This window comes from Colius striatus, chromosome 7 (assembly GCF_028858725.1).
Source record: "Colius striatus isolate bColStr4 chromosome 7, bColStr4.1.hap1, whole genome shotgun sequence".
Classification (NCBI taxonomy): Eukaryota; Metazoa; Chordata; class Aves; order Coliiformes; family Coliidae; genus Colius; species Colius striatus.
The window spans coordinates 24,951,431-24,976,911 of NC_084765.1; the positions used below are offsets into that span (position 1 = coordinate 24,951,431).

Below are 25,481 nucleotides of genomic sequence, written 5' to 3' on the forward strand. Positions count from 1 at the left end.
CTGCAATGTCTGTCACAGTCTGGCTGGCTATGTCTAAAAATTAAAACCAGCATCTATATTTTTACCACAGAGGAATTTACTTCCAACATAAAGGTCTGAAGACAAATTTATTTTTAAAAAGTCTCAGTTTTGTTAGATTATGTTGATGTCCAAGACATTTTATTTAGTTTTACTGACTGCCAATGCTTTTTACCAGAAAAAACACCTTATCCCTAACAATCTGCTGTCATTAAATATTTTTATTTACTTCTCTAGCCAATACTTTCTTAAGCTTTATGATAAAACTGTAGATCTTACTTTTTTATTCATTGTTTGATGATGCCTGAGACCAGTAGACAGATTAAGGACAAGAAGTTTGTTTGCCTCTGTCCTGCCAAACCAGTTCTGTGGGTCAATAGCAGATTTCCCTTTCAAGGCTGCCAACTTTGCTTTTTTCAAGAGTATTGTTTTTGCTGTAAAAAGCTTTTTAGCTTTTTTTTTTTTCATTTTCATTTTTCATTCTTTGGTTCTTTTGTATAGATTTTTATTTGCATTTATTCTGTAAGCAATATTTGAACCCCAAGATCAGAGTTGTCAGCATAAACTTTACTTAAAGGTTCACTTAAAAAAAAAGCATGAAGTCATTTCAGTGTCAGATATAAACTATTAAATAATGCAATGTGTACTTTTTCAACAGACCTAAATTATTGAGCAGAAAAATGGCCCAGCGAAGCCCAATCTTCCCAACTCTTGCCCCTTCTGAAAGGTACAGTTTGGAATATAAAAAATAAAGTCTTCATTTGCAGAGTATTATGTGTCTCTCAATTCTCTGAATACAGTAATGCTGTGACTTGGAACTTTGACATTAATATGCAAAGCAAAGAGAAATCCTGTAGACTCATCCAAATCTTGGCCCAAATCACAATTTCTTATTTAGCTTTTACTTAACCCTTTCCCAAAGAAAATAAATAGCTTAACCTTTAACTGAGCAAAAGTCCAAGAATACTATACTTTACTTAGGCTTCTAATAGCTTGAAATAAGTTTGAAAACTCAGAGCTAGAAGTGATCTGTTCTGGAGTCCTGATACATTTCTATCAATATCCTCATGGTGAAAGTAAACTCTTGATTTGGCTCATTAACAGGAATCAACATGGAGAATACACAGTAAATAACAGTTCTAAGAATACGAACTCCTCTTTCAAAGTGGGGTTGAATCTTTCACTTCCACTTCTGCAAGTTATCTTTATTCTTTAGAGAACGTAGTTGCAGGAAAAGGTTGCATATATTAACAGCCTAATGGTTTGGTTTTTTACTTGGAGCACCAATGAGCTGTATTGCTTTCCATGGAATCTATGCAGTGCAGGGCTTTCTTGAAATCTTGAAAAATCTACACAATTACTCAAGGTACCCAAAACTAAGTTATTCTTGGGGAAAATTTGACTTCTGAGACTGGGAGAAGCTTGTTATAATTTTGGTCTCTCATCAGTTTCTACACCTACACATGCTCCTGCCAGTTCATGGGGGAACAAGCTTCTTTATTGTATTACAGGATAGCTATACAGACTGAAAAAAGGAATAGACACAAGCTACTCCTCTTTAATCTCAGTCTGTTTCCATTTATTGTGTAGCATCTAGCTTCTAGAATTCCTGCTTTGATTACACCTGAAAACTTTTGAAACTCAAAAAAGGGGGTTTGAATTTGCATTCACGCTCAAATTATAGTTCTGGAATGTAACTACTTTTATAATGCTAATGTCCTTTTCTTAAGGCCCTGTGCTTTTGTAAGCTACCTTAAAAAGAGCAGGAAAAAGACCCTGACCTGCCTTTGTACAAGATACATGCAGTAGTCAACTTAGCACCCACTTATTTGTAGCAGTGGGCCCTCTCTCTGCGAGTATTTTGGCACTACTTAGTATCACACTGTCTCCAGTGGAAAGGCATGGTAGACTTTTGTGTGAGAACTTAGCAACATCGAAATATTCTTCTTCACTAGACGGGTGCGAAACATAGCGCTGCACAGCCAGGCACTGACAGCGGTCCCGCTGGCATCCGCAAGCCTGGTGGATCAGCTGGAAGACAGAATCCTAAGCCATGAGAAAACAACAGCCGCTCTCGTGGAACACGCTTTTCGCATTAAGGAGGACATTGTTTCCACTCTGCACAGAATGCAGAACAAAGGGGGGGGAGACCGGTTGGCTAGGCAACTCTTGGAAGAACACATCCGAAACATAACGGCCATAGTGAGGCAGCTTAATCGGGACATTGAGGTATGTGAAGAATTTTTCACAGGACTAATGCCATCTCAGCTACTTATTCCTTCTAATTTAATCAGGAAGTTTACCACAGGATAAGTAAAGGTCAGACAAGGTCTGAAGATCCTGTAAGCTTATAAATTGTTTTTATAACTTGAAAAACTGTTTGCAAATTACATAATTCTTTCAGTGGCTATGAAAATAGCGCAGGATATTAGCATATAAACACAGAAACCTTTGTGGTACTAGTACGCTTGCTTTCAAAGCTGCCCTGGAAAAACCTTGAAAAAGTGAATTAATGCAACACTAATACCCAGCTCAGCCTCAGTCCAAAGGCTTTGCTGTATAAACACTAGGAAATGCCATAGCTCTGTAACATGCCTACTTTCACTTCTGACTTACTGATGACACCAAGTAGCCCAACCCAACTACTCATTTTTATGACCTAATCATCTGCAGATACGTGACTTCATGTCTGACCTCGGCTGCAATGAGCAACAGGGGTGTGGTGAGGAAAAAGAAAGGATAAAAATATTGAAGTCTCCATTCCATTGTCAAGTTACACTTTATACATATTACGGTATTTATTTGCAGACTAGACACTAAGAATAAGAAATAATAAATCACCTAAAAGGTCCCTGGTTTAGTACAATACAAAAAAAAAGCTTTTAATAAAGCAATAATAAAATGGTATCTCATATTACTGATATATGGAAAAATAATGAACAACATTTTAAGTGTACATTAAATGTGACACACTGAGTTTATATTTGCATCTGAATGCTTTGTAGATGCTGCAGGAACAGATCCGTGTGAGAGACAATCTCAGCTACGGAACAAATTCTACCCTGAAGAGTCTGGAAATGCGCCAGCTTTCTGGTTTAGGAGATCTTCGGGGAAGAGTTGCAAGGTAAAAGTCAACACAAAAGTATATTTTGGGGACTAGATAACATTGTTTTAATCTTGAAATATGAATGTTAATGATAATGGGTTGAATTAAACTTTGGCAAAGTTCCTAGAATAGTTTTGCTCGGTGTTTTTAAGGAAATGCATAATAATCCTTTGCGTTTCAGTATTCCACATTAATCAATGTCACCCTTCATTCCTGAAATTCCTAAATTTAGTTTATCATAAATTACTTCAAATTCCTTAGGAATCTGGATTTGGTTCAGCATTAAAAAGTGCTACACTTGGACTGGTCTATCTTTTAAACAATTAGCACAATTATAAAGGCAACATGGAATAACCTGCACTTGTAAAGAACAGAATTGTTGCATGCTTTTGCATATAGAAAAAAGACCTAATCTGGCCTAAAGTAGCTTTGTTAAACAACTTTGGTGGAATTTGACCTATTGTCTAGATTGTACAGATAATTTTTCTTTTCCAGACTTTAAATTTAGTGATTTAGTGATGACCTTCAACAGCCTACAAAAAGTAATCAGTGAGGGACTTTTCCTTGAACTAAAGTTTTATCATAAATTGATTGTTAGTAGTTTCCACTTGCTGTCATAGCCTATTTGGTAAAGTATACTTTAGAGAGGTTTGACATACTCTTTTTAAGTTATGCATTTGTTCTTTTATAAACTAGACAAGTTTATTTTGTCAAATTAGAAAAATTGAAAAAAATAGTGAGGGATAGATATATACACACACAAACATCTATATCTATCTCACTGAGAAATCCCTGTCAAATTTACTTGCTTAGCTCTTCCTACTTCTTTATATAAAGAAGTCTTCTTTGAGCACATACTACATCTTGAGAAGTCCCTATTTGGAGCAAGACAGTTACTGACACCTTGTGAAGCAGAATATACTGCCTCTGCTTTCAAGAACAGAACTCGAGGATAAACATATGCCAATGTGAGCTTCACAATGGGCCCTTGCTTGTCCCCAGTTCTTGTAAGGAACAGGAGATGGACTAGCAACAGTCTGTGCCAGGATTTCTTCCTTTATTTACTTGGGGCAACACTCTCCTACTATGTCTGTGTTGCAATCTATTTACTATTTGTATGAGATTATACCAATCTGTTCAATGAACATTGGGATATTTGTATTCATTACCATAAGAAAATCAGTTTATATTTGTTTAATTGTTACCTTCTATTCAGCATTTTGTTCTCCACATAAATTTTTTTCACCAAATGAGGGAAAAAATAAGTTTCCTTTTATCAGAAATCAAGTTAAACCGGTGTCCTATGGGACAAAGCTATTTGACTTTATTTACAGACGTGTTCTACTTTGAAAATTGTTTTTCCTGTGAATAATGATTATAGTAGTATCTGGAGATTATGGTTAAAATGGCAGATTGTTACGCTGTTGACACTATAGAGACCTTCACAGAAGCTTTCCCCGGGATAAACAGTCAATGTTCCTCATATAAAATAAGTTGAACTCACCTAACATAATTTTTCATTTACATCTAGTCCTGCTACCTTTCAGATGAGATCAAAAAATGAAAGCTTAGAAATATGATCAGGTTACTGTGGGTTCCAAACTTACTGTGCGTCAGCTCTCAGCCCTAGTCAGAGTACTGTGTATGGCTCAGTCTGTAGTGACTGTAGGCTAATTTGACTCCCAAGTGCATCGTGTTTGCTCCAGGCTAGAAGTGGCAGGTGGACAATCAGTGTAAAGCAGTTTATATATGTCACATGATAGTAAATTTCACAAGTCTGAGCCTTTTGGTCCTGTAATAATTTTAGTGTCAGTCGCAGGATTCTGGCCAAATTTCAGTTCCAGTACTTTCATGCATACTAAACATCCTATTCAGCTTCCAATATTGGAGAGAGTGGTGTTTATTTCCTAACACCAACTGTTCTGTAACATGTCAATACATCACCAAACAACTGTCTCATTATTTCTTGAGGGTTGCTGCTTTTAATGATGAGAAGAGGGATACCTACAGGAACAGGCAGTTCTGAAGCATAGCTCCAAAATCATTCTACCCCCAGCTATGGAAGAGTGAGAATTGGACAGATTTCACAGTTGACCTCACCTGCATCACAGAATCAACTAAAATCCCTAGCAGAAGACTGAATACAGGTTACAGGGCCATTTCTCATTAAACATAATTTATTGATGAATTTGTACATCATCACAGCAGCATTCACCACGAATGATGCGGTACATCTTCCTAAGAATCAGCAGTATTATTTACTTTAAGAAAAATATTACCTCTATTGAACTCAGTGATACATTCAGCAGAAAATGAGATAGATGCTGATAGATCCATTACTCCAGCCTCCCGTCCCTGATGTTGGCAATTCTATATAACAAAGATTGACCAATTTTATTTCTAGTGATATTAGATCATAAAACTCCTGAGTAGTGCCTTATAATTTATTTACAGAATAACTGGGGGCTATAATCATTTGTCTGGAAAGTTTATATACAGCAGCCTAGTCAGAACCGTAGCTGTAGCTGTCTCTAGAAGCTTCCCAATAGCTGAAACGACCACAGAAATGTCAACTATGCTTGTTCAAATTGGGCCTGTTTTGCATATAGAGATGATTTTTTAAAATATACATTATACATCTGATTCATTTCAGACACTCTGGACTCATTACATGTAGGCAGGTTTTCCTACACTGCACAGAAAATGAGTCTGATGCATCTGGGATGCACTGCATTTAAGAACTTCATAAGTACAATAAATCTGCTGCACTTTGGCTACTTGCTGTGTAGGGAGATGCACACAACGAGGATGGCTCTGCACTCCCTGAGCCAGGCTATTCAGAATCTACCAGCTCTGCTGCTCTTGCGCAGTGGCATCCCTGGACGTATCACCTTGTTTTTCACTACTTACTCTTAAACTACTTGTTTTACAATGAAACACCAGTATTTTAATTGAAACCTCCTGTTACAATAAAACAAGAACATTAACATTCTGTATGTACCATTATGGTGTATTTACATAGCATACTGTTACTGAGTCATGAACGTAGTTCTCAGCTCTATCTAGTCCCTGGTGATACTGAGTAGAGCAACCATTGTATTTTGATATCTTAGAGACCAAAGACAACAAAAATGCTCCTCAGTGTGCCAGAAAAATTACTACTGCTTTTGCTTACTAAGACTTGGAAGCAGTAGTTTGATAATTTCACTGTTTACGTTAAACATTACTGTTTTTAAAAATTATACTGTATTCTGAAAATAATACTTGGCACTATGAAGTCTCTCAATTTATTCTTTATTTACTAATGCCAAGTCAGTACACTGCTTGGCAATCAGAACTTTCAGAAAATGTCCTCCAAAATAAAACAGTAGAAAACTGAACACATTCTAGTGCATCTTTGGCCCGAATTTCAGCAGTGCATGTGTGTAACTTCACATGAAAAACCACACTGGGTGGTTTATGTGCCCAGCTTCAGCACTTCAGACATGAAGATAGGGAACTATTAAGCATTTCTTTGCACGAAATGGTTTTATATATAGCTCTTACATTTTTAAGCAAGCATTCTTCCTAGAAATCTTAATCTAGTTCTCATTCCTTGTTCTTTTAAGATGACTAAAATCCAAAAGTTCTTTTCATCTTCTCTCTTTATATCTATAGCCCACTGGCTTCATTTATAGCAACAGTGTAATTAAAATGCCCAGAAATGTTTCCAGTGTTTGGAAACACTTAGTTCTATTTTTAAGAAGAATTCGATTGTCGTTCTAACCTGAATCTATACAGCGGCATCGAGACAGAACTTCCAGAGGTATGGGGAATTCAATGGGGATTGTAACGTGCTGAGTTTTTTCCTCTTTAACAGAGAAAAAATTCAGCTTATAATGTGCCTTGTTGTATAGATTGATGATTTTCTTCTGACCCATCATGCAGTAGAATCTTGATTCAAAAGTGTTATAAAGCCTGTGGTTTTCCATATGTTCATCTTATTATCCTCTCCTCCCCACCATTTGAAAGCTAGTGGGAGAATGGACTAAAGTTATTTAATTGTTGTAAGTTTTTAAGTCAAGATGAACACTCACAGAACTAATAATCAGAATCTCATTTTCTGTCTGCAGCACACTAATGTTTTCTTCCAGGTCAAAACTACTCAGGTGTTTGTGTGTACAATATATATAGCAAAGGGACTTCTCTTTGAGCCCTTCAGTATATGAAATATTGTGGTTTTTTTCTTCTTTAAATAAAAAACCATAGCAGACTAAATACTCCTTAACTACAGACAATGGAATTTAAACTTTATTCCAGCTTTGTTTAAAAGGGTGCCAATTACAGTATCCCTGTAGAAAAATGGAATAATCTGATTAATAAGTACCAGGCTGACACTAAATTAACATAGTCAGAATTTTAATGTTTCGGTTACCATGCAACTATATGACCCCTCTGATCATGTAATTGAGTTCCACATAGAAGAGAGCTGCACTGTGATTAAATGCAAAATGCTAATTCACCTTAAAAGCAATTACAGATGCCTGCTGTTTACATTTCCTACAGTAGCTTCCAAGATGTTGACTTTCATATTTTCTTTCATGCCTCAGAGAAACAAAACTAACCATTTTGCTAACCCCCTAGGCTTTTAGTGACTAGTTACAAGATTATTTCATTTCTCCAATTCTCTCTAATCCTAACAACAGGGAGAGATTTGTCTTCTGTCACCTTTCTAAAGAGACTGTCTGATTGTAAGATGTATAAGTATGGTTCACTGCTATATAAACCTTAGCTGGTCTTCATACAGATATTACCAATTGGTCTCACGATGCTGAAATGCTAAACGACAAATTGATTTCCTCGAGTTTTATAATTTGTCTGGTATTTTGCATTACCAGTTATTTTAATAATGAAATTATACTGTAATACTAAGCAGATGCTTTGTTTGTCATTTTAGCTGTTACTTTCCCTTCATGTTTAATGATAATGGCACTTACTGTAACTGAGGTGATGAAAATGCATGTTGAAATGGAAGCCCTTGAATGGAAATGTGACTAAAAAGAGGTTAAAATGTCATTGGTTTAGGTAAGAACTTAACATGCCTAAACTTCCATTTTACTGCCTTTTTCTCCCTCAAATTGTAGCTGCTGTTTTCCATCAGTTTCATAGACCACATTTGGCAACACTACCAATTACAGATTTCCTTTAGCAAAAAAATACACGACTCATACTGCACAGAGGTCTTACTCCTGAAATTAAAGTATTTATATTTATACATCTCAGTTAATATCCTTATTGTATTACTGAAGATGAAATCTGCAGTAGGATCAAAGTATTTTTGAAATATGGTAGAAAATGCACACATTCCATAGCACATTTATCCTGAAAATGTTACAGCATCAATAAATGTTCCAACACGAAGAAAGGAAACAATAATAATAATGTACCAGAACTACACTTCATAGTCTTTTGAGACAATATTGCCATTGCTTTCAATGACAGTTTTACCTAAATAAAGACTAATAACTGTGAAATTTGCCCCACATTTTTTACTACACATATTAACTGTATGCTATTATTTCACAAATAAAAATAAGAACATGAAACTCAGAAGAACACATCTACAATGAGGAAAAAAAGAGTCCTCAATTATTTAGGCTTCTAATTATGTAGGTGAAGTCATATACACCTTAACAGGTGTCTTTTGGAGCATGACAGAAACTAGCAGTACTGAAATTCTGCATCTTTGCATTTCTAGTGTGATTTCCTTGACTGACAACAATGTAGTCTACACATACTAAGTCAGTGCCAAGAAGATAGGAATGTATATGCCAGACTATTTGACTTGTAGTCTCACTTGGGAGCAATTTGCTGGATACTATGAGATATATCACTGCTCTTGCAGTCTCATAAGATATCAATAGCCATCAATGTCACAAAAATGCCCAGTCTAAAATGGAAATTTTAAAATGCCTGGACCTTATATTCTATTCAGTTGATGCTTTGGTATTTATTTATTCAAACAGGTGTGATGCTGGGTTAGCCAGGCTGTCTGCAGAGCATAAAATTACGTATGAAAGACTTCAGAGCTTAAGTAAAGACCAACACACCTCCAAGCTGATCTTAGAATCTAAAATCAAAGAGGCAGAAATACAGGTATGGTATTTAGAGCAAAGTGATCCATGTATGGGTAAGAGTTACAGTTTAATTCACACAGATTCCATTACTGTTAATTATTATCTTGGGAGGTCATAGATTTACAAGTGTAGAGGTATATCTGCTCACAGTCCTTAGTAAATTGAGTATCGGTACATAATTGCATTACTGTTCTGGTCCAATTGAAAAAAAGGACCTTAGTCTGCTGACATTTGCATGTTGTGAAAAAGGTGCTAGTATTTAAAGGCACCTGAAAGAACCCTAGAAACAAACAAAAGTCAGTGATTATTGGCCTGAATGGCTTCTTGAGGTTGGAGAATGAACATAACATGGGTGCTCTACAAGCCTACCACAACAATGCAAAACATCAGTGTCTCTGCCTGTACATTTTGGCCTTCCCAGGATGATTTTACATGTACTTGAACACAAGTTTTTAAAGTCTGCAAAACAAAACTGGTTTTGGGTTCTGTGAATCCATTAATCTGTCTGTCAGGTTGCTCTTCCATTGGGTATGAGAATGGAAGTGAGCACTAGACAGAAGAAGAGACTTAGGACATTAAGGAAAATGACTCTTCATATCTCCATCTCAAGGCTTCCCCATTTTCTCGGTCAACAAAAATATTTTACATCTTCATTTTGTGGTAGGTAAATAATTAAAATCCACTTTACCTTTCTGAGAAGTCTCAGTATAGGATATCAGCATGTCAGCATGCTAGGAGCATATTCGTCATGAATCTTGTAAAACAGAGCACTATGTTTTGTAAAAATGGGATTATTGTTTTAGTGAGAAGTATTTTGTTAGTAATGACTTACTCTCAGTTAAATCCAGCATTTTTATGACTGCAGTAGCCATTATACATGTAATGATAGAGCATATCATTTGGCATTGGTAGAGTGGTTTGCCCTTTGTTTACACTGTTAATGTGGCAACATGGAGATGTGAGGATCATCTCAATCCATCTGTGTCAAGGGGTGGTGGGGCTGGCAGACACTTTCAAGGCAAGATAGTTAAAATTATTTATGGTTAAAAAATTATGGTTAAAAGAGTTTTCACAGTTGATACTTGCATCTTGTGAAATAGAATATTTCTCACAATCAAATGTGCAAGGTCAGTAATTTTTTAAATGTTTGCAAAAACATCCTTTCATTAGCATGTCCTCTACTATTATTAAAACGTCCCAAATCAGACTGTTATGAAACGTTGTAGAACAAGAGTAAATTCTGAATTTTATTTCAGATTTCTCATCTTCTGAGCAGAGTAGAGCAATCGATAATGCAACAAGAAGCAAAGCTGAAGATTGCCTACAAGGAGAGCAACCAACAGCTCCACCTCCTGGATATGAAGTGAGAGCCCAGGAAACCTTTCTGTTGCCACGGCCTTAGAAGACAGGGCCTCAGGGTTCGAAGTTTGTTGTAATCTTCGGGTCTACAAAAGCATGAGCCTTTTAAAATATGTATGTGTGCTCAACAGATATTAGAAAAGCACATTAATCTGTCACGCAAGACTCGCCTCTAATGTGGTTAGGCAATTTCGAAAAGCTCATTAAGTTCCTGATTAAGTATTCAGGCAGAACTTGTATTAAATGAACACGACTAAGGGTTTTCATAAGAGTGGCCTGGTACCTATTTGCAAGAACGGTATGAAGCAATGAATACGAGAGGCAGCAGAGCAGAAAGTTAAACTTGAACAACCAGGAAGACAAAAACAGTATTCACAGTGTGTTATTGCTTTAAAATGGCTTCAAGTGTGAATCAGTAACTCAAATACCTAAATTACAAAGGATAAAATACTGTGATACTACTAGACATTATATAGTGATATAGTCAATTTAGTTATTAACTCTGCTTCAGGCATTTCACTCAGTGGCAGTCTGGCTTAATCCATGCACATCCTTACTGGTTATTGCCACCCTCATGCAATCCTACTTCAGTAAAACTATTTACAAACCAGATGAAAGAATAGATACATTTAAAATGTTCACTGGAAACAAACTGCCTAAAGAAATATTTTCACTGTCACAATTGGCTGGTGTAAACTTGAGGTGGGTATAAGCAACGTAAGCGGGGCTACGAGAAACAGCATTGCCACTAGAATAAATGGCTACCAAATCTTTGTTCAGATTTAAGACCATGGACACGAAGATTATAACGGATGACCATATTCTGTTTTCAATGCTGCAAAGCATTTGCATCTGCTATGCCTCAAAATGTGGTATGTTTCATGTAAGTAACTGCATTTTTTTGCACTTTCATCTTTATCTTCTAAAAGAAAGTTAACTTATCCAGTTTAGTAACCTTAAAATTCAAAGATTCACCTTAATATAGAGTCAAGAATGTGTTAAATTGGTTTTTTTTTCATGAACATGTTCATCATAAAAAACATGCTCTTTCATATCTGCTAATTTCTAATGTGCTCTTAGATTAAAAAATGCTATTGAGGAACTCAGCAGCCAGATTTTGTCTGCACGTAGCTGGTTGGAACAGGAACATGAAAGGATTGAAAAGGAGCTTGTGCAAAAAATTGACCAACTCTCATTGACTTTTAAGGAAAGCACTGTAAGTGTTCAGGAAGTATACAAAAATGGTATTAAGATGATGTAATTGAGATATTATTTATTTGAGTAAGATTTTCAGACCTCCTCAATATTTGTGTAACTCTTCACTGATGTCAAGTATAACAGTATATATGGACATAGCTTGGGAGTCTTCAAGTAGATCTGATCACTTCTAAACATATCAATATTTTAGCCTGCAGTAATCAAGTCAGTTTAAACTATATTATTAAAAAAAAACCATTATAATTCCTTATACTTCTGAATTTCACATAAAAGACAATCACTATCTATTGCATATTTGGGAAAGACCACTATCATTTCATATAAGTAATTAAAATTCTTTTTCCTGGCTCCAGGAAATGAGTGAAAGAGCTATAGAAGTGAAATTCAACCAAATGGCAGAGAAAATTGACAAAATAGAAGAAATACAGAAGATAACCATGGAAGCACATGAAGCAAAACAGGCTGAAGAGAAGATAAACATTCGCATTGGCAAACTTCAAAATGAGATAAATGAAGATATAAAAGAAATGAAAGCTGAAGTTAATGCTGGTAGGACCATAGTTTAAGTTCTTTATTCTGAATTGTAGTAACTATGATTGACCCATACCTTTGATACCTAAAGTACTGAAGTACTTTAAATACTTTTGGGCCAGATATATTGGCTGTACCCTGGGTATTAGAAACATTTGTGTTTAAGCACAAAATTCACACAAGGAAACACCTTATTAGCTTAGAAGTGCTCTCCCTCGAGCATACATAGTGATAGTTTGGCTGCAATTGGGGGTATTTTTGCTGTCTGCATACAATTACCGCCCTGTTTTTCTACAGAACTTTTGCTGTCTTCCTAGTATAAATTAGAGTGTTACGGTAGGAAGCTGATTCTGACAGCAATTATGTGACACTTTTGCTTTTGCACTAATTTAATTCTCACCTGCAATTAGGATTTGCAGCTATCTATGAGAGCATTGGGTCTCTACGGCAAGTTTTAGAAGCAAAAATGAAGCTGGACAAAGATGAACTACAGAAGCAGATCCACCAAATGAAGCAGGAGGTTCCAACATGGGGGGACCCTGGACCATGACTGCAAGATTTTGCCTGAGAGATTAATGTTTACCTGACTAAATAGGCAGACTATAGTCTTGTTCCAGTCTGTAATCCAAATTAAATGCATGTTCCAAATGACATGCTGCTGTTGCACAGGTCCATATGCTTACTCAAAGTGGTGAATGCAGGCTCATCATAGGTCAATCGAGAATGAGCTTTTAGGGCTGAGGTGCTGATTTGCCACTGCACTACTCCAGTTGCTCTCAGGAGATTAAGCACCATGTAAAACTGGAGTAACGCACTGGTGAAGCTGGCACTTAAATTTCCTAACGGCACTCCAGTGCTCCCTAGTTTTGCAGGCTTGATCAGGGTGGTATATGCTTTTACATATACATATTTGTACAAATCATCTCCCCTCCACACCCTTTTTCTTAAAGAAAAGAAATAAAAACAAAAAACCCCAACACAACAAATTGATATCACTTGTTTAATGTGTTTGGCAAGGTTATCCACCTTGATACAAATTATTTAATTGAAGTCAATAGATACTTTTACAGTTACTTTCTCTACTATTGACTTCCCAGGGAGACGGAATTGGTAAACAGACAAATTTTCAAAACCTAGATGCCATCAGAAAATCTTCATTTAGTTTTGCAATTATCCTCTGTGCGTGTGTGTAAACAAAGTAGTGTTACATTATGTAGTTGTAGACTAAAATGATTCATTAATACCATATGAAATTTAACTCATGTGGTCTTAAGTGTTGTGACCTTTTAAAATTAATAACCAAGTGCAGTTGAGACAAGGTCAAAGATGTACATAGAATATTTTATAACTGGGCATGTATTCCTGTGACTTGCTTCATTATATTGGTAAAAACTTTGAAAGGTTTGGAAACAGAAAAGAAAGTGAAAATCTAATACAGTATGGAGAAGGTAATGTAAAATAAAATGCAGTTTGCAATTTGCTTAGACATTTTTCTTGAAGTAAAAAAACTGATTCTTCAAATTTACATAGACTTTAATAACTTAGTAGATTAAAATTACTAATTGCATTCACAGTATTTTCAAATATTAGTAGTGCTTATTTCCATTCCCAGAATGGATTACATAACAAAAATCAGCACAAAAATCAGGTATATTATTCTAGAAAGGAAAAAAGAATATGTTGATTTTATATCTTCATTCATAGCTTGGTATTGCTCCTTGTGTTTGTAAACCATGCAGAATGAAGCACTCATGAAGAATAAAATACTTAATCCAGTATCCTATTAATTTATACTATTAACAGTATTTCATATACAAAAATACTTTTAAATTTACACATGTGTTTGTTAACATCAATAAATTAATAGGATGTCCCTGCACTGTCTTCAATGGACCTTTCTTTCAGCCAGTATATTCCTATCTGGAAAAAACTGTCAGTGGGCAACTTCTGATCACTTCTTTGAAAGAAGATTTGGCTCACTGAGTTACTATATTAAAAAAAAAAAAACCCTAACCAAACAAACCACAAAACCAAACAAATTGATCCAAAATCTTAATTTTATTCACTTTAGGAGGACAGTGTAGTGTGTTAAAAAAAAAAAGAAAGAAAAATGCATACATCTTTACAGGTTTACCATCGAAGTTTATATTCACCTGCTATATAGTTGAAAGTAATTTAATAAATCAAAGATACATGATTTTTTTGCAACTCTGGCTTACAATGCTCCCTGATAATAAAACTGCCTGTTATTCCTGTTTCGTATCATCCATGTAATGTGAAATATATTTATAATGGCAGCTAAGGGGAAAGCTCACTTTGCTAAAGGGAAACAATGAAATGCTTGCAGATATTTAAGAATTGTCTTAAAAACAAATCATTATTTCTTCATGTCTGTACTCTTATTTATTCTTAAATATTTAGCCATGTTCAGTAGACAAGCTATCACTGGTGTTTTATAAAAAAGAAAAGAACAAAGAAAGAAACAAAAAGAGACAGAACAAAAACCTAACAATTTTTTTCTTCTGTAATTGGGAATCTGTACCTGAGAGAATCTGGAATGATATGAGGAATGTACAAGGAACCAGAGAAACAATTTATATAGGACTTTAATAAAATGTTTCTCTTGTAAAAATCTTGCGTGATTCATCCAGATATAAAATAACACACAAAACCACATCCAATTTTACTTTTGTTGTTTTAAAAACATTCTTGTCCTAAACGTCAGCTAAAGCAAATAACTAGAAGCCTGAATAAAACAATACTGAAATATGAGCTGCTGTCCAGCAGTGTCTTCAAACTATATAGAGTGTCATTATGGAGGAAAGCATGGGTTATGAGGACTTGTACATACATACAGGAAAAGCCAGAAGGAAAGACTGAAAAACGTGGAGAAGTAACAGAGAAAAAGATTAAGATAGAAGAGCAGAGCAGTGGAACAGTAGCTGCATTGGCAAAGGCAAGGAAAAGTAGCTACCTGCTGAGGCATAGAACAAATCTGAAGGTTTTAGAAAGAGCTGAACGTTACCAATAACTTATTTGATATGAAACACAGAACCCACAAAGATGAGCACATCAGTTGATTTGTCACAATTCATGCTCTCTACTTGCCTGCTGCATTTTACTCTGCTTGAGCAATTAGAAAAATTAATTATTTTGTTTTGTTTGCCCTTCAGTTATTTTTTTTTAACCTTTGGTGCACAAAACAGATCAACGGTGTCTCATCTCCATAGTCTGCCAGGGAGTGTTCATATCTGTTAAGTAACAGCTGAGTTCTTCAAAGGAATACTGGAGTCTCTCTGTGTTTGAATCATCCTGAAGTTGTAAGGCAAAATCCTTGCCTTAGAAACAGCATGCCCTCAGGGAATAACTATGAACCCTGGAGGACAGTATTACAGACACTATGATCTAGGAAAGCTTGACTTTGCAAAGCAGAAACTGATCCTGAAAACTGACCATCAGAGATCCTGTAAAACCAAATTGAAGGAAATAGTTGTGTTTGAAAGTGGAGCCGCTCCTTTAGTTTTTCTTTCCATGCTTGTCTCCAGTGGCATTCCCGTGTGCCAATCCTTCAGGGATACAGAGGGCTTTGGATGGTGGAAGCAATGTTCTTTCTTTGTTCAACATAAGTACTCAGGCTGTGAGTCACTATCTGTACAGCACCAAATACAGGTATGTCAGAGCTGGTAGACAGAAAAAGATAGTGAGAAGAGGCAGGTTTTTTCAGATGACACCCAAACAAACAGAATGAGATGGTGTATTCGGGAAAACATAATACCAAATATGTGCAAAATACTATTTAACACACAAACTACACTGACATAAACTCATGGAAGAAAGTACTGGGAGAAGACTTAAGAAGCCATTTCTCCACTTCAAGATAGGGCCAACTCTACTTAAAATATTTTTCATAGATATTTGTTGAACCTGCTTAAAAAAAAAAAAATCTATCAAGAATGAACTGTTGACTAAAGCAGCTTATTCCAATGCTTAAAGAACACCATGCCGAACTGCAGACATCTCACCAAAATGGATTATTGACAGAACAAGACATAATGGGCTTAAATTCCAAGCACAGAGGACACAAAAGCTAACTTCATACATTTTCCCCTGCATGTCCATTATTTTTAAAAAGTATTTTGTGTTTTACAGAAGATTCAGATAAGTTTCACAGGGATCTTTGCCAAGTATTTATTAAACTTTTTCTCTTTCCTATCTCTAAAAAAACAACCAAACCCCCAAAACCATCAACAAACAAAACAACCTGAAAGGAGACCACTTACTCTTATGAAGATTTAAAATCTTTCTTTGTCAGCTGTTTAGCACGATTGAAGCTTAAACCACTTGCTGTGTGCAGACCACAGTATTCAGTCAGCTATATTGCCTGAATGATGTAGCAACTGTCAAAGGATAAACTCATTTAAAAAAAATTTAGCTGGGATATATGCCTTTTACATTGGCACATCATAACGCAGTAGAACTATAGAACTGTGCAATGAACGACTTCACCATAAACAGAATTGTGTCAGTAGTTACAGAGCAATTATGTTAGACTCATTACCAAAGCAATGATGCAAGCAAGAAGTTAAAAGGATGACCCCAAAATCAACATCTAGTTGTTCATGTAGTACACTTAGATATTGTGGATATTTTGTTATTACATACCAATATGCTTCAGTGGACATTTTCCTCATTGTGAAAGATATGAACAACATGCTACTGTAACATCAAGTTAAAGCGAAATGTAATCTTTTCTCAGTTTCTACATTTCCTGCTCTACCTTGGGAAGTATTTAGCCATCAGGGACAGAGAGTGTTCACTATATCTTAAGATTAAAGTAGACACGCGTGCCAATAACAGAAACGTCTGATGAGATACGTGACAAATCAACGAAGCCCCCCTATGTGTAAAAGAGGGATTCCTCCTGCCATACTGCCCACGGTGTAAGAAATTCAGAGGCGAACTTGCATGAACAGTAATGGCAATCCAGTGCAAGCCTTCTATTGAACTAGCCACAGGGTGTCACTGTTACTCTTGGCAAGTAAAGGAAGATGCTTAATGTCTCTGTATGATCCATAAATGCTGCAATAACACTGAGATGGCTCTGGAAGTATTCAACAATATTATACATTTTGACAAAAGGAAAAAAAATCCCACTCTGTAAAATCTCAATAAAGGCAGAAGTTTAGTTAGGCAAAATTATCTGAGGGTGACTGCGGTGCTCCATTATTGTGCAAGAAATGCTGAGTGAGGATCAAATCTCTTTGGTGTCTTTTCTGTCAGCAGAACTTTGGTCAACACGAAGCATAAAAGAAAACTAACTCTAAAACCCAGAAAACAATCAGGTGAAGTTCTGCTAAAGCATAAGACCTCAAATCAAGCAAAGCTCAGAGCAACACGTATTTTGTATTGATCGTCCCAGGAGCTGCTCCTCACATGTAGAAGAGGTTCCTCTCTAAGCAGTGTCTCTCCCTCCAAGACTGACTTTGGCTGAAAGATCACAGGATAATCTGAACAGTTACTACCAGAAAAAGCTCTAAGCCCAGCACAAAAGTCTGCTCTCTATCCATGCAAGGATTCTTTTGATAGATAATACAATGGAATAGCCTCAAACATTGCAAAATACATGGGAGAGAAACAACTTCTACTGGCATAGATCAGTGAAAAAATGTTCTGAGCTCAGCAGATCACCAGAGATGTACACCAAATCAGAAAAAAACCTGAAGTAGTAATGCTCATAATACAAAAAGCCTGAATTGTATGAGAGGATGAGTAGGAATTGCTGGTGAGAGAGGAGAAAGGACATTTGCTTATAGAGTGACAGGAATTAAAATAACATGCACAATGCACTGCTGCACATTCTCCAAACTAACTCTTATTAAACCTGACTTCAGTTTCTGCTAATTTTCAAATGCCATTGCAGTAAACAGGCTTCCATTATGTGCAACTGCAGTTGAAGCAGACTTCAACGTCATAAATGGAGACAGATATTACAGATTTTACTGTCTCATTCTTGTGCTGATGATATCAGGACTGCAAGGCGGCCTTTTTATTGTACTATCTCCATTAAGAATATTTAAAAGGGTTCAATAATTGCACATTAGAATCTATATATGTTTCAATATATAACACTGAATTTCCATGTTGTGCCATGCTCTTCTTCACTAGCTTTGAGAATTGTAATTTCAGTACATTGCAAGTATCTTATATGATATAAACCATGAAATTCTAGGAAGGTATAACAACTCAAAATTGAGCTTTTATAATGCAAATAACTGAAAACAGTAGAAGTTAAAACACATTTTATGCTACTGTCACGCTTTGAAAAGATAAATGCTAACCTGTTTACTACAAGTAATAAACCTTATTTACTTTACAAAGATCTTATGGGGATTGATCACTTTGTATCTTACACAAGTTTGATTATATGAAGTGCTGTGACCTAATTCCACATATGCTTTGCTTTTTGAGATTAGTCTCCCTAAAATGAATGTGGCAGCTCAGTGTACAGTAAACTGCTTGCTTACCTCTTTGCATGTATAATGTTTTATGCTGCAATCCAAAAGGCATTGCTGGCCTTTAGTATGGTCTCCTGCTATCTTGCTACTTTAACAGTAAAATCTCAACCATTACTTAACATTTTGGGTTTCCAGTTATCACAGACTAATGAGACGATAAAAATGAAGAGTGTAATATTATCACAGTTTATCTGTAGTGATCTATCTCCATTATCGACAGTGAGAAGAGATAAGGAAAATCCAGGTAATACTGAGACTATGAGATAGAGCACATTGGTGGGATACTGGATCTCCCAATTGGTTTGAAGCTAGTTTTGTCCCATTATCTCTAGCTTTGTGCCCTTTACTTCAGTAAGCTACTGAGTGGTAAATCAATAATTTACAGTCTTTATGCTGCCCTGACTGTAGTAACTTCCACAACATTCTAAATTTAAAAGATCATGAAGAAAAAGCAAGGAAGGAATTGAGTATTGCTCTGTCACTGAAGTGCTATTGCCACCTGATATCACTACTCTTGTCAAGTAGAGGCAGGCAGGCAGGACGCATGTCTGCAAGAACTGACAACTCTGGAATGGATTTCAGCCAGTAGGAAGCACTTAGGAATGTAATAGAAATTATTTCAGTAAGCAAAAAAGATCACACCTTGTGGACAGCAGTTAAGACAAATCCATTAACCAGGGAAAAAACAAGACTCAGCTAAGTGTCAAGTCTCTCTGCGGGCTCCCGGGGATAGACTGAGGTTACTTGACCCCTGTGTGCACACAGATGGGCAGGAACTCCACAGGGTAAACACTATATCAAGGAAAAAAAAAGCCCTCCTTCATCTGCACTATTATAGTCCAGTTCTCAATAAACCATAATTAAGCAGAAGAAGCTCCATAAATAAGATGGTAGTTGTCCAATGCACAAGAAAGATCTAAGCCTAAGCAGAGACCAAAGCACCTCACACATTTCATGATGACTTTGAAGCTCTTCTTGCATGTCATTGGCCCTGACAAGTCCTCATCAAGCTTACAGGGGAACAACTCAGGATTCTAGACAAGGTTTAAACAGAGGCAGGAATGTAGTCATCTATACTACTGCAAGGTAATCATCTGTGCTCAAATCTGGCAACGACAATAGGATATTATGATATTAAAACAAAACAGTAAGATTTTCACTAAGAGGATATTTCGCTCATGATTTAGAAGGGTAAGAAGAAGAAATAAGTAGAATGCCCATTTAAGAGCCTTTTGCTTCATGAGCAGTCAGAGAAATGAGGAAAGGCCTGTTGGAACAGTAGCAGAGGGTCTGGCTCTTAGGATCTTCCCAGCCAAGGCCATATGGCATGATTAATTGCAAATGATAAACAAGCTCAACTGTTATTTATACTCTTGCTGAAGCATGAAGTGGGTAGAATAATGGAATAAATGTTATTGAAAAAGACCGTTAAGATCATCAAGCGCAACCTCTAACCTCACTCTGCCAAGTCCATCACTAAACTCAACCATATCCCTCAGCACCTCACCTGTGGGTCTTTTAAATATCTCTAGGGGTGGTGACTCCACTACCTCCCTGAGTAGCCCTTTCCAATGCTTAACAACCCCCTTGGTGAAAAAGTTCTTCCTCATCTCCAATCTAAACCTCCCCTGGTGCAATTTGAGCCCATTTCCTCTTGTCCTGTCATTCATTACTGAGGAGATTGACCCCCACCTCACTACAACCTCCTTTCATGTATATCGAGTGACCATGTCTCCTCTCAGCCTCCTCTTCTCTAGGCTAAACATCCCCAGATCCCTCAGCTGCTCCTCATCAGACTTGTTCTCTAGACTCTTCACCAGGTTCATTGTCCATCTCTGGACATGTTCCAGTACTTCAGCATCCTTGTAGTGAGAGGCGCAACACCAAACACAGCACTTGAGGTGTGGCCTCACAAGTGCTGAGTACAGGAGGACAATCACTTCCCTGGTCCTGCTGGCCACACTAATGCTAACACAAGCCAGGATGCCATTGGCCTTCTTAACCACCTGGGCACACTGCTGACTCACGTTCAGCCGCTGTTGATTAACATCCTGAGGTCCCTTTCTGCTGGGCAGCTTTCCAGCCACAGATTTCCAAGCCTGTAGCATTGCATGGGGTTGTTGTGGCCCAAGTGCAAGACCCGACATTTTGCTTTTTTGAGCTTCATACTTGGCCCATTGATCCAGCCTCTCCAGGTCCCTGTGAAGAGCCTTTCTACCCTCGAGCAGATTTACACACTTACTGAGCTTTGTGTCATCTACAAACTTACTGAGAACAATACTGAAACACCTACACATATTTATATGTGGTATCTGGAATATATCTTATATTTTACATCTAAGCAAACTTGCAGCTTCATGCATGATGAACCTGGTTTCACATGAAACATATTTTAAATCCTGGGCTCATGTGGGATGCATTAGACATCCTGCTGTGACTGTGATTTCAGTGACACTATTAGCCAGTTATACTTGTAATCCCATAGTCCCAGACGAGTTTGTACTCATGCTAAGGCTTCTTGTGACAATCTAGTACCAGTCAAATCACTATGTTTATGTGAGGTTCAACAACAACAACAAAAGTATGTATGCATTAATGGAGTTTGCAAGAGGGAAAAAAAGTGTAAATAACCATAAGGAATGCAGTAATATAGTTCTTGCAAGCTCTGATCAATTTGAGCTTCTAATCTGGTACCAATAGAAGATAAAACGATGGCAAGATAGTGTTCCAGACAAGTAATGACCTTTCTGTGTTTTTTTCCTTCATTCAAGGCAATTACATTAATATATATTATCAGAGTTTGGTTATCTATCATCTTTAATTCACCCAATGCTGAACCTGATAGGGAATTTGAAACTAAGCTGAAGGACCCTTTGTAAACAGATGTTCTTGCTGCACATTAGTTATGTCTAGAAGCACCAATACTATTTTGTTGTATAATAAAATAATTATCAGTTTCACAACATCCTTGTTAGAGAGGGATTATAATTCAAGTTAGAGGAAATGGCAGACCATTACTTTAAGTAATCACTCAAGATTACACAGCAAAACTATGACACAGCAAATAGGTAGCAGTCATTACTGGTTCCTGCTTACAAGTGTTAACCTTCCTCAAACTTTCAATTATACCATGGCAGTAAATAAATGCTATTTATACAAGCTTGCAGCTTGAGTGTTTTAGAAATGAGTATGTGGGAAGCATTGTGAAATATGAACTGATAGTTAATATTTAAATTTTTGCTCATTTCCACTTCAGGCAAGTTTCATTGCTGCTATTTGTGAAACATTTTCAAAGCTCAGAATTCAGTGATCCACTTCAAATTCTTTTTAAAATAGAACTATGTTAATAAAAAAAAAACCAAATCAAGCCACAAAAACTTATGACAAGGAAATCTTCTGGCTCACAGGAGAATGATTTTAAACAACAGTAATTACATATTCTTTTACATAACAAATGTACTCAGATAGGGAAAGGTTTCTGTCCTAGATGCCTAAACCTTACACAAGTCCCTCAGAAATCTGCAGTTCAAAACAACACAACAAATATTACTGCCTTAGCAATGGCATAATTAACTAGTGATGGTTTATGTCCTACACATACACATGCCTTGTAATTAAGACTCAATTCCACCAGTACTACAAGCATCAATTTAAATGATCATACTTTTTTTTTTTTAATAATGAATTTTGAATACTTTTCTGTAAGATCCTCCCGACACAGAGGACAAGGATGTCTTTAGCACACCTGCAGAGAAACACATTTAAGGCCTGCATGTATGGTCAGTATCTCTTCACCACTTTACCTTGGATGGCTCTCTAACCACATACTGCTCTTCGCAGAACCCACTCCAAGTTTTCCACATGTACTTACTAGGCACTCAAAGGAAACTTTGGACCTCACAGGTTAGTACCACAGCTTTGTATGAATCTAGGCTCCTTTGGTTAGCTCCTGGTTATTAAAGCTTGCAGTTGTTACATACCTTAAGGCAACAGTAGAAAGATGCAGTTAAGCTTTGCCGGCCTAAGACGGAGATTCAGAAGCAGAACTCTGCTGAATATTTTGCCATATTTCATTTTACTTGGTTTGAATTTAATGTAATTTTCCTAAAGGAAGACTCTGTAGAATCATGTAGCTCTAACAAGACGTTCAAAGAGAAAAATTCAAAAGTTACCTGTCACTTTCTTGCAAATTGCTTTGTGTCTCAGCCTCATCAATTCAATACTGATACTCCTGTTTTCTTCATAGTCTTCACAGTTCCTGTTGAAGAAATTGGATGCATTGAAAATATCTCAATAATCCTCACTGTATTATGAATTACAGAAGTACATCTCTTAAATAATTAACCTAAACATGTGCTAGCACCATCATGATGCTCTATGAATCCCCAGGCTTTATTAAAAAAAAAAAAACCACCCATGCCAGCACTTCTGCAATTACTCACTTTCTTAATAAAGCAGGGTTCATCCTAAAATTTCATCCAAAATTCACTTAACTCTTCCACTAACAGCATGCTGTTGTGTACCTCTGTTCCTGTCCATGACCCTAAACCCCAGTCTGTCAGCCTCCCTGAGGTGGGAACTCTATCATCATCCTGTTCCTTATCACCTGGGCACTTCCACATTCACAGAACAACTCTTTTTCCTCCTCCTTGATGAAGTCTCACCACTTTCTCCTAAAAACTAGAAAAATGATACAAAGAAAATGGAATTTGGGGTTGAATCTGGCAACGCAATGCATGAATCAAATAAAGTGCTACCGCAGGACAAAAAAAGCAGCAGAAAACTTCGAGCAGCTCAGAATCCATTAAAGAAATGTAATGATTTTCTAGAGTGACTCTACTTCAAACCAGGTCAACAGTTAGGAAAAATGTATGACTGCCAAACTGCTGTTCAGTGAACTATCGGGATCATGCTGACAAGTTAGCTACCAGTCCCCAGTTTCATAACACCCTAAAGCAATCAGCAGGAAGTTAGCACCTCTGCTTGGCTTACATAAGACATGTTCAGCTGATCTCCATTCTGTCAGAGAAATTTGGGGAAATCCTGTTCTTGTAACACACTTAATTGGGTACTTCTGTGCTTTGACATTCACAACTTTCAAAATCAACAGTTTAAATGAGTTTGTTACACAGTACTTAAACCTTAAATATTAAATTAAAACAAACAATGGGCTAAAATATTAAAAACCACTCTGTTGATTTATTATTTATTTTATTCCTGAGAAAACCTGCTCTTAAGCACACAAATTCATTGGGTTCCCACAAGACCTAAGCTCCAAAGTGATTAGAGGCTCTTTAAAAAGCATGACATTGTCTCCAAATCACTGCAATCCTTTTGAAAACTGCTATTATTGACATATTCTATCTTCTGATCACTCTCCTATGAAAGTTTGGCTTATAAAAATCAGTACCACAGACAATGAATCAGCAAGCTGACAAATTAAATTATTACTTAAAATATTCAAGCTACCTGAGCTACTTACAAGCTATCCTTGCAGACTGGCATTAGAAATGTCATTGTTGCCTCTGACCTGCCACATTGCATTATCTTCCTAATTAAGCAGGAATCCAGAATAACAATTTTGGCTGTGACAAAAAGATATTGTCTTGAATTAAAGCCATTAAAGAGACTGATGACATTTTTATTTAGGCATCCCAGAGGACTTATTAGGAGCAATGGCTTCAATTAAAAACCCTGTTTTAGTTAGGTAGATATTCTATGTATAGATCAAAACCAGAAAAATCTCTTAAAATTTAATTTCATTAAAAGAACTCTGGGTATTCAAACATCTCTGGATAAAAAAATCAACTTGAAATATGAAAACAGAAGGCTTTCCATAATCTCCCATTTTTTGCTTTGTTTGCCTGGCTCAGGTAACTGCAGTACTTTTCCTCGTGATCTAGTAACGTAGAATATGGATCAAATTCAATACCAATAGAGTTGCAAAATAAGGAGTTTGCCGCCTTGTATCTGCACTAGCAAGACATGCAGAAGAAGAAACTCCTAGAGCTGAGTGAAGCAAGATCATCTCTGAATGTAAGATGACATTCTAAGTATGTTGGTCTCATTGGTAGAAAAATTTTAGGTCACATTTTTACTTTATATTATTCCTATCTTTTATCTTACAATTAGTCATTAAAACAACCCGTGGTCTGAAGTTCCTCTGGCAAAACAAATGCCAAAGGAAATACCTGAAAGCTTATCCAAGCCTGAAAAATTCTCCAACCTAATTAAAACTACTGAAAAAAACAGGCAGTTCCTTCCTCTCTTTGCTTTATGCCCTCATTCTCTTTTTCATCCCTTCTGTCATATTAAAATGAAGTTTTAGGAAAAAAGGTCTATAACAGCTGGATGAACTGAGTGTGGGCTTTTAAACCTAGTTCAAGAAAAACACACTGAAAGCAATTTGTGTTCACTTATGACTAACAAAACCCTTCCATTGTTACTGGAAAACAGGGAAGTTTTATTTTGAGAACCTTCACTAAAATCAAAGGCAGATTTACTATGCATGTGTCTATTTTCATTGCTAACACCTAGCTTGCTCATAAAATAGTTACTTTAGATATCTATGCTGGGACCGTTAGTCAGTCATTTATTATGTCAGGTTCTTCAGTTTTG

General features: G+C 36.5%; 1 protein-coding gene across 1 annotated transcript; it reads left to right on the plus strand.

Moving 5' to 3' along the window:
- Positions 1 to 698: 698 nt before the first annotated feature.
- On the plus strand, positions 699 to 12,898 carry FAM81A (family with sequence similarity 81 member A). The gene is made up of 8 exons (XM_010203988.2): positions 699 to 745; positions 1,974 to 2,247; positions 3,024 to 3,142; positions 9,130 to 9,259; positions 10,497 to 10,603; positions 11,680 to 11,815; positions 12,171 to 12,366; positions 12,759 to 12,898. Exons 1-8 carry the CDS (start codon positions 699 to 701, stop codon positions 12,896 to 12,898), a joined length of 1,149 nt encoding a protein of 382 aa, XP_010202290.1.
- Positions 12,899 to 25,481: the final 12,583 nt, after the last annotated feature.

Coding starts and splice junctions, on each gene's coding strand:
- FAM81A (XM_010203988.2), top strand. CDS start 699: ATGGCCCAGCGAAGCCCAATCTTCCCAACTCTTGCCCCTTCTGAAAG. Junction 3,143..9,129: donor CTTCGGGGAAGAGTTGCAAG/GTAAAAGTCAAC, acceptor TTATTCAAACAG/GTGTGATGCTGGGTTAGCCA. Junction 9,260..10,496: donor TCAAAGAGGCAGAAATACAG/GTATGGTATTTA, acceptor ATTTTATTTCAG/ATTTCTCATCTTCTGAGCAG.